This window comes from Molothrus ater, chromosome 7 (assembly GCF_012460135.2).
Source record: "Molothrus ater isolate BHLD 08-10-18 breed brown headed cowbird chromosome 7, BPBGC_Mater_1.1, whole genome shotgun sequence".
Lineage (NCBI taxonomy): Eukaryota > Metazoa > Chordata > Aves > Passeriformes > Icteridae > Molothrus > Molothrus ater.
Window position 1 is genome coordinate 20,738,028 of NC_050484.2, and position 8,605 is coordinate 20,746,632.

Genomic DNA, 8,605 nt, shown 5'->3' on the forward strand with positions numbered 1-8,605 from the left:
AGGAGGTCTATTTGATACAGCTGTTCAAAACCCAGCAATGTGTCTACCATGCATAGGTACAAGTTGGAGGGGGTTATCTTAATTCTTGTAAATTGCTCTTACCTAGTGCAGTGAGTTACAAGGAGGAGGGATAATTCACATCACATTATTAAAAGATTAATTGCTTCAAAATTACATTTTCTCTTCTTTTTTTGTAATTATAGATTTTGTTTTGGCTTTGTATTGTTTGTTTTGGGGTTTTTTTATAGCTAGCTGTGGAAGCCACAGAACTTTTAGGGACTTAGCTTCATTTCTTTTTCTTCATCCTTTTTTTTTTTTTCCTCTTATTTTTTTCTTTAACCCTCTTTCTTTGTACCCTGGAGGCTGTGAAGCAGAGGGGGGGGAAGAGAAAGCAAGCAAGGAGACCGACAGACAAGTCATGCTTGTTTTTTTTTTCCAGACCCTCAACAACAGAACTGAGAGGCAGAAAGGAGCCAGTTGTAATTCATACCGAGTTGTAGGCTTTGTGTGATGAAAGCGACAGAGCGCTGCCTGGGAGATTGCTTTGCTGCACTCCACGAAGCAGATTTGAAACTGTCGTGGACCACTTTAGATGAGAGTTGGATTATGGAATGACCTGCTCTGTCTGTGTCATATTGTTCTGCGCAGGGTGCATTATACTCTGCTAACTAGGTGTTCAGTACCAAATAAGAGAGGTATCCTAGATGTGATCTGTCAGCTGTGTCTCATATTTTTATATTGGTTAAAATATAAAACTGAAACGGGGATGAAAGAGGACAGAGCAGTTGGATGCCTTGTATATTTACAGTAAATCTCCACTCTGAGTGTTTAAAATATACTGAGCTTTGTTTAATTACTTTGAGAGCTATAACATTACCTATATTTTTTAAACAAAAAGTTGCCCCCCTACTGAATTGGCAAAAAATTTGTCTATGCGTGTATGTGCCTGTAACAAACCAACCATGCCGCTTCTTAAGGGCATTTTCAAGTCCTTTTCTTTCCTTAAGGACTTGTGCTGTTAGGTACAGTGTTTCAGAACACTGAAGAAGTTCACAGACTGTATGTTTGAGAACTCATTTGAAAACATAAGGAAAAAGCTGAGGTCACTGTTAACTGTTGTTTCCTACTGCCCTAGGCTTGAAGATGCAGTGGACGCCGGAGCATGCCCAGTGGCCAGAACAGCACTTCGATATCACTTCAACCACCCGGTCCCCAGCCCACAAGGTGGAAGCCTACCGGGGGCACCTGCAGCGCACATACCAGTACGCCTGGGCCAACGACGACATCTCGGCTCTGACCGCCTCCAACCTTCTGAAAAAGTATGCAGAAAAATATTCCGGGATTTTGGAAGGCCCGGCCGAGCGACCCATTCTCAGCAATTACTCTGAAGCTCCCTCAGGGCTGGTGAATGGTCGGAAGAATGAAAGTGAGCCTTGGCAGCCATCCTTGAACTCAGAGAGCGTGTATCCCATGAACTGTGTCCCAGATGTCATCACCGCCAGCAAAGCTGGGGTAAGTGCAGCCCTCCCTCCCACAGATGTCTCAGCCAGCATCGGGAGCTCTCCTGGGGTGGCCAGTAACCTGGCTGAACCCAGTTACTCCAGCAGCACCTGTGGAAGTCATACCGTTCCCAGTCTTCATTCAGGGCTCCCATCTCAGGAATATGCCACAGGATACAATGGCTCATATTTGCATACCAGTTACAGCGGTCAGCCAGCACCTGCACTTCCATCCCCTCATCCATCCCCCTTGCACAGCTCGGGACTTTTACAGCCCCCACCACCGCCACCACCACCAGCCCTCGTCCCTGGCTACAACGGGACCTCCAATCTCTCCAGTTACAGCTACCCTTCCACCAGTTATCCTCCTCAAACTGCTGTTGGCCCTGGGTACAGCCCTGGGGGTGCCCCGCCACCCTCGGCTTACCTGCCTTCAGGAATCCCTGCTCCAACCCCTCTGCCCCCAACCACTGTCCCCAGCTACTCCTACCAGGGCCACGGTCTGACGCCAATCGCACCGTCTGCCCTGACAAACAGTTCAGCCAGCTCTCTCAAAAGGAAAGCTTTCTACATGGCAGGGCAAGGAGAAATGGACTCCAGTTATGGAAATTACAGCTATGGCCAACAGAGATCTACACAGAGTCCAATGTATCGAATGCCAGACAACAGCATTTCAAATGCAAACAGAGGGAATGGTTTTGACAGAAGTGCTGAAACATCATCCTTAGCATTTAAGCCAACGAAGCAGCTAATGTCCTCTGAACAGCAAAGGAAATTCAGTAGCCAGTCCAGTAGGGCTCTAACACCCCCATCCTATAGTACTGCTAAAAACTCACTGGGTTCGAGATCAAGTGACTCGTTTGGGAAGTATAGCTCCCCAGTAATGAATGAGCACGGTGACGAGCACAGGCAGCTCCTCCCTCACCCAATGCAAGGCCCGGGACTTCGTGCAGCTACCTCATCCAACCACTCTGTGGACGAGCAACTGAAGAATACTGACACACACCTCATTGACCTTGTTACGAATGAGATTATCAACCAAGGACCTCCCGTGGACTGGAGCGACATTGCTGGCCTAGATCTAGTAAAGGCCGTCATTAAGGAGGAGGTTTTATGGCCAGTATTGAGGTCAGATGCATTCAATGGACTGACTGCTCTACCTCGGAGCATCCTTTTATTTGGACCTCGGGGAACAGGCAAAACATTAATGGGCAGATGTATAGCTAGTCAGCTGGGGGCCACGTTTTTCAAAATCACTGGCTCTGGCCTTGTCACAAAGTGGTTAGGGGAAGGAGAAAAAATTGTCCATGCCTCCTTCCTCGTGGCAAGGTGTCGCCAACCCTCGGTGATTTTTGTTAGTGACATTGACATGCTCCTTTCCTCTCAAGTGAGTGAAGAACATAGTCCAGTAAGTCGGATGAGAACCGAGTTCCTTATGCAGCTGGACACTGTACTGACTTCTGCTGAGGACCAAATAGTAGTAATTTGCGCCACGAGTAAACCAGAAGAAATTGATGAATCTCTTCGAAGGTACTTCATGAAACGACTTTTAATCCCACTTCCTGACAGCACAGCGAGACACCAGATAATAGTACAACTGCTCTCACAGCACAATTACTGTCTCAATGACAAGGAGGTTGCACTGCTTGTCCAGCGCACAGAAGGCTTTTCTGGACTAGATGTGGCTCACTTGTGTCAGGAAGCCGTGGTGGGCCCACTCCATGCCATGCCAGCCACAGACCTTTCAGCCATTATGCCCAGCCAGTTGAGGCCAGTTACATATCAAGACTTTGAAAATGCTTTCTGCAAGATACAGCCTAGCATATCTCAAAAAGAGCTTGATACATACGTTGAATGGAACAAAATGTTTGGTTGCAGTCAGTGATGCTACTTAAAAAAAAAAAAGTAATGAATGTTGGCACACACAGAATCTGCTACATAGGGGTAGAGAACCCTTTTCAGTAGTGTTAAAATTGCAAAGGGTACTGGGAAGACTACGATTTACCTTGCCTCTAAAGAGCCAGGGTATACTTGAAGGAAAAGTGCATCAAACAAGAGCTGCTGATCTGAAAAAGCCACACATGACAGAAAGCGCATGTTGATGCTCAGTTCTGTTCAAGCTAGACAATACTCACCAAGGAGCAAGGTGCAAGTGGGTTGATTTCAGAAGGACATGAACCCTGTGTGTTGATTCCATTCTGCTGTTCTTGAGATTTAGTTGCTGTCAAGTGCCTGAAGTGGTGCTTTATTTTTTGTTTGCCTCACAATTACATTGGTGGCATGTGCTAATATAAAGAGCTTTAACTTCAAACATTATTGGACTAAAGAGATGAACGGTTGTGTTGCGACAGAGAGCCAGATTTTTGCTATTCTAAGAGCAACAGTATTCCTCAATCCTGTCTGTTCTGTGGTGTTAAACTAAGAACAGGTAAAACAGGGTAATGATAATCTGGACCTTAATTTCTGCAGTTCATTTCTTTTAATGTTCTGTCTGCAAAAACTCAGGAAAGTGATTGTGATTTGTACAGTACCTCAAAGGAATGTGTTGAAAGCACTATGTACTGCTGAGAGTTATAGGCTAGGCTTCAATGTTACTTTATATTAAATATGTATGTTTACCTCAACAATTGGAATATGGCAAGGAAAATTACTTTGAATGTATCCAGGAAAAAACTAAAGCGTGATATGACTGAAGCTTTACAGTTTTTAAAAATAGAAACAGAAGCGTTTCCCAGTGTTCAGGAATGGTTCTTTTGCCAATTTCTCACATCAAACCAGAGCAGAATGATTTTTCTTGTTGGTAAACTGTAAGAGTTTTCAGCATATTGCTCCTTGATAATAAGGTGATACAGTCTTTAGAAGGTGCATAGATGAATGAAAGAGCCACTTAATTGGTTTATGTTAGCATCTGAAACAGTCAAACGTAAGATTTGGTAGTATTCCGAGAGGCAAATTACCTTAAGCTGTGACGGCTGGCCTTTGTTGCATGGCTCCAGTCATAGTTTTGAGGCTATTTTGGTGAAGCTGTAGGGAGTGGAATCAGTGTAGGTTGCTGGCAGAGCTATGGGTTGCAGAGCTGTTTATAGCAGTGCAGTGGACTGTGACCAAACAAACAGTACAAATAACAAAGCAAAACTGAACCCTCAAAGTACATTTACTTCCCTTCCCAAACTGTAAAGTTGAGTTTTTGTTGTGTATGTATGGCTTCATTGTCCTTAATGCAATCTTCATTTAGCATCCATTAGAAATCTTTCAGGCTGGAGTGTGCCCACCATTATTTCTACCTCAGTTTTGTTACGTTTCTCTTGGAAAGCAAAGTAAGGAATAGGGCAAAAACCACCATCAACACAAGTCAGATTACATTAGGAATGCAAACCTGCTAAACAAGTTTCAGAGAGCTGCTGTTTTTTCCCCTGAAGTCAAGTTTTTCTCTGTGTTAGTGCTCTTTCCCCCTTCCTTTTTCCTCCCCCAAATATACATATTCTGGTGTCTTCCTTCTGGAAAGACTAGCTGGCATGTGTGGCATTTTGCTCAGTTCTCCCCCACCCCAGCCCCCCTTTCTTTTTATCCTTTAATGCTTTCCGTGCAACTCTTTTGGTGACAGCTGACTGATGTTGGGTAATATCTCTGAGCAAGAGCAGTGCATGTTGCAGCTGCCCAAAGCCTCTGCCATCACATGAACAGAACAGCCTTGCTTTTTTGAATGTATTTTTTGTTTGTTTACTTTTAGAAAACAGTAACAAAACTGTTGCAAAGCACTGGCATTTAATGTTTCTCTTAAGTAATGTACGTCAAGACCATTAAATAAATGCACTGAAAAGCCCCAAGAAGAGAGATACCAATCTGTTACTAGGTCATGTTTGTCTTCTCAAAAATTGTACAGACCTTGTCCATTCTGTTAAATCAATGGAGACGTTTAGCGTTCAGAAAGCTAATGAGGGATTTTGTGATATTGCTGGAAATTTATGACTCTTGATTATTACTTTTCTTTATTTTTCTTTTAAGATATATATATATATTTAGATAGAACATGCTAAAAACAGAGCAAATAAACCAAAATCTAATTTAAGATGGATTCCTGGTAAACATTTTGTCTATCTAAAACGTTATGTTTTAAGCATAAAAGTACCATTTTTAAAACAGTGCCTTTCATTAAGGATATAGAAAGTAAGACTTAAGTACATCACCTGCTTTTCTTCTATTTTTTTTTTTCTTTTCAACAGCAATTACAGTCTATGATCCTTGTTATGACCCAGTCTTTCTGCTTCCCCAAACCTCCACAGACTGCTTCTTCACCCTGGTCATTCCACCATCCTCATTTTTGGGAGATGCTGATGTCCCCATTAGCTGTAGGTTCACACTGATCACACTGGCAAGTACACTGTTGCAGATTGCTGACCCAATTTCTGTCTTAGACATTGCCTTTCATATCTGCTATTGAGCTGTGCTCGTTTAAAAGGCTCAGATAAGTTTGGATAAACTCTTTCTCCCAACTATACTCCTAACAGATTTTTTTTTGCAGCTTAATAAGAACTACACATGGTGTTTTTTTCCTGCTCTTTTTATCCTGTAGCAAAACTAAAAGCAAACAAAATTATAGACAGTCCCTTTGGCTTCCAGCTTTAAGTCATTCTCTTTGAAAAGTCACTCTGGGAAATGGATTTTTCAAATGTTAACCAAAGTGAGAAAAAGGCAGAAACTGAAATGGTGTGAAAGATGCAGGTTCCACACACACATGCTCACGTTGTCCAGGTCTCAATTCAGCTTTGGGGCAGCAGAAGTGCAAAACTTCACCCTATCAGCAGCTGTCCTTGATATAGTTTTGGGAGGGTGTCTGTTGAATTTGGTGAGAGCTTGGCCAGGAACTGCTAACAGGAGGTACCTCAACCCTTCTTCAAGCTTGGTTTCTGGCCAGTCCTTTGATGGAATTCAGGCCCGAGCTGGCCAAATCCCCTGCTGTGTCCTGTCCTTCTTATTGTTTTCCTTCCTTCTCCCCCACATTCAGCCCCTGTTTTGTCCCTAATGAGCAGGGTTTTGGCAGGCTGCTGGTCTTTCATCCTTCTCAGCAGCCCTCTAGTCAAAGAGCATCCGGGAAGGCTGAAGCACGGTCCTGAACTTGAGCGGGCTCCAAAGGGTAGGACTGGTTTTGAGAAGGGAGACAAAATATGATTTAATGGTGTTTTCAGGATGAAATATTTGCTGGTCTTAGACATTTCCATGGTAGAAAACTGTTTGTTGTCCTTTACAATTGGACAAAGCTGGAGGCCCCTACCACAGAAATGTCCGATTGGTTGGCTGGGGCTTCCTGCCACTGGCACAACCTTGAATTTTAAGGAACCTGAAATGGTTAAAAAGCATCTGCTGTGTCAGGCTATCACTGCAGATGCTTTACGTCATGTTTTTATGTGTGGGTTCCATTCTGCATCAGCTCCTTTTCTTCCTTTTTCCCTTCAGTAACAATTCCTATAGCAACAAAAATAAAATAAATTGGAGGAATATTCCTGCAAGCTGAAGGATCAATATCAATTCAAGGAGGAGTTCATAATGACCTTATGTGCAACAGAAATGGAAATACTCTGTACTTCTGGCGTGTTTCTCTTCAAAATATTTAGAACATTAGTGACAATATATAAAAGTTTGCTGACTGAGCTGATCAATGGAATGTGAAGGCAGTTTACTTTAAGGCTATTTACTTTCACATGGATTATTTATCTATTAGTCAGTCTGTGTTCTACTCAAATGCAGATAGATGGGCAAAATGTTTTCTTGAGCATTACAAACCTACCAAGGGGAAAATCAACCATCTGACTAAAATACATAGGCTAAACATCATCTGGGTGTCTTTATCAGCTATTTGGAGGCTGTGCTCTGTAAAATGGTACAAGGTCATATTTAGGTGGATTTTCATAGTATGTTTCTTTAGGGGATTGTCTAGTTAAAGAGTAACAAATTAATTCCTGCATCAAGATGTTAATACATTGAAAGAAAATTTGGGGATATGACCAGGGTTTTCACTGTCTGCAAATACAAATTACTTCAGGTAAAGGGCTGTTCTTATAATCCCCCTGCATTTTTCTCTCAAGCACTCCATCATGAGGGAAAGTTTATTATTCAGATATGAAGGATACACTTTGTCACAAAACAAGGCCACCAAAAGTTGTAGGGCCTCCTACAGTTTCACTTACACCAGTTTGAAGGTGGTATAACCCTTTTGACTTAAAGGAATTACTCCTGATTTCTGCCCTTGTTAGAAAACTCATCCCTCCAATGTATAATAATCTACATCTGTTGGTTTTCATCATCAGCTCTGAAAGCTAACCTTGTCCTCACAGCACTAACTCCTCTCCATCTTGTATGTGTGCATGTGTGTATATAATATTTATATGTGCATACACACCATGTCCAAAAAATAGCTTTGTCTCTTTACCTAAAAAAGAAAAAAAAAAAAAGGAAAAGTCATTTAATTGTCTGCAGATTTTTATGAAGCACATTAGTAAACATGGAGATATTAGTATTTCAGAATTCAAAAAAAGCCCAGCTGTGCTGGTGACTAACCAATACATGAACTGAAGCTCACACTCTGCAAGGACCTTTGGTTGACATTCGATTTTGAACCTGCCAGATGCATTTTTGTGAACCAGGGATACTGCATCTTTAATGAACAAGTCTCTACTCTTTCCCCTGTTTTTAAATACAACACAAGCAGTGTAGCACTAGGCACTGCAATTGTCAAAGACAATTAGACTGAAAGCAGGAAAATTTCACCTCCCTGTCTCAGTGATATGTAGAATGTCGGCAGTATGGGTCAGCCTTGCCACAGAGTTGTGTGAGAATATATGAATCAGTCCTATAGAATGTTAAATATTTATAAAATGGTTCTGTACTACACCAAGGTTGGGAGCACATTCATTCCTTGTTGTTTTATAATAGAAAAAGAAGCAAAAGTTTATTTCCAAACTTAACTTTGTGTGGTTCATATTTCTTTTTTTTTCTTTTAGTTTTGCTTTTGTTCTTTGTGGTTTATATGCGATTGCTAGAGGCTTTTCATTTCCTTTTTAAAAATATTTTTCATCAGATGTGCGTTCAGACATTTGTTCTTTAAAACC

The 8,605-nt window shown here is 42.0% G+C and overlaps 1 protein-coding gene across 5 annotated transcripts in view; it reads left to right on the top strand.

Annotated features, from left to right (window-relative positions):
- The window catches only part of FIGN (fidgetin, microtubule severing factor), a 116,563-nt gene that overhangs the window by 105,865 nt on the left and 2,093 nt on the right, over window positions 1-8,605 (top strand). For all 5 annotated transcript variants that reach the window (XM_036386760.2, XM_036386761.2, XM_036386762.2 and 2 more), the window contains one exon: window positions 1,136-8,605. This exon is cut by the window's right edge and continues 2,093 nt beyond it. In XM_036386760.2, coding sequence (XP_036242653.1) covers window positions 1,136-3,384 — 2,249 coding nt within the window. In that variant the 3' untranslated portion in view covers window positions 3,385-8,605. The remainder of the gene's footprint in view (window positions 1-1,135) is intronic.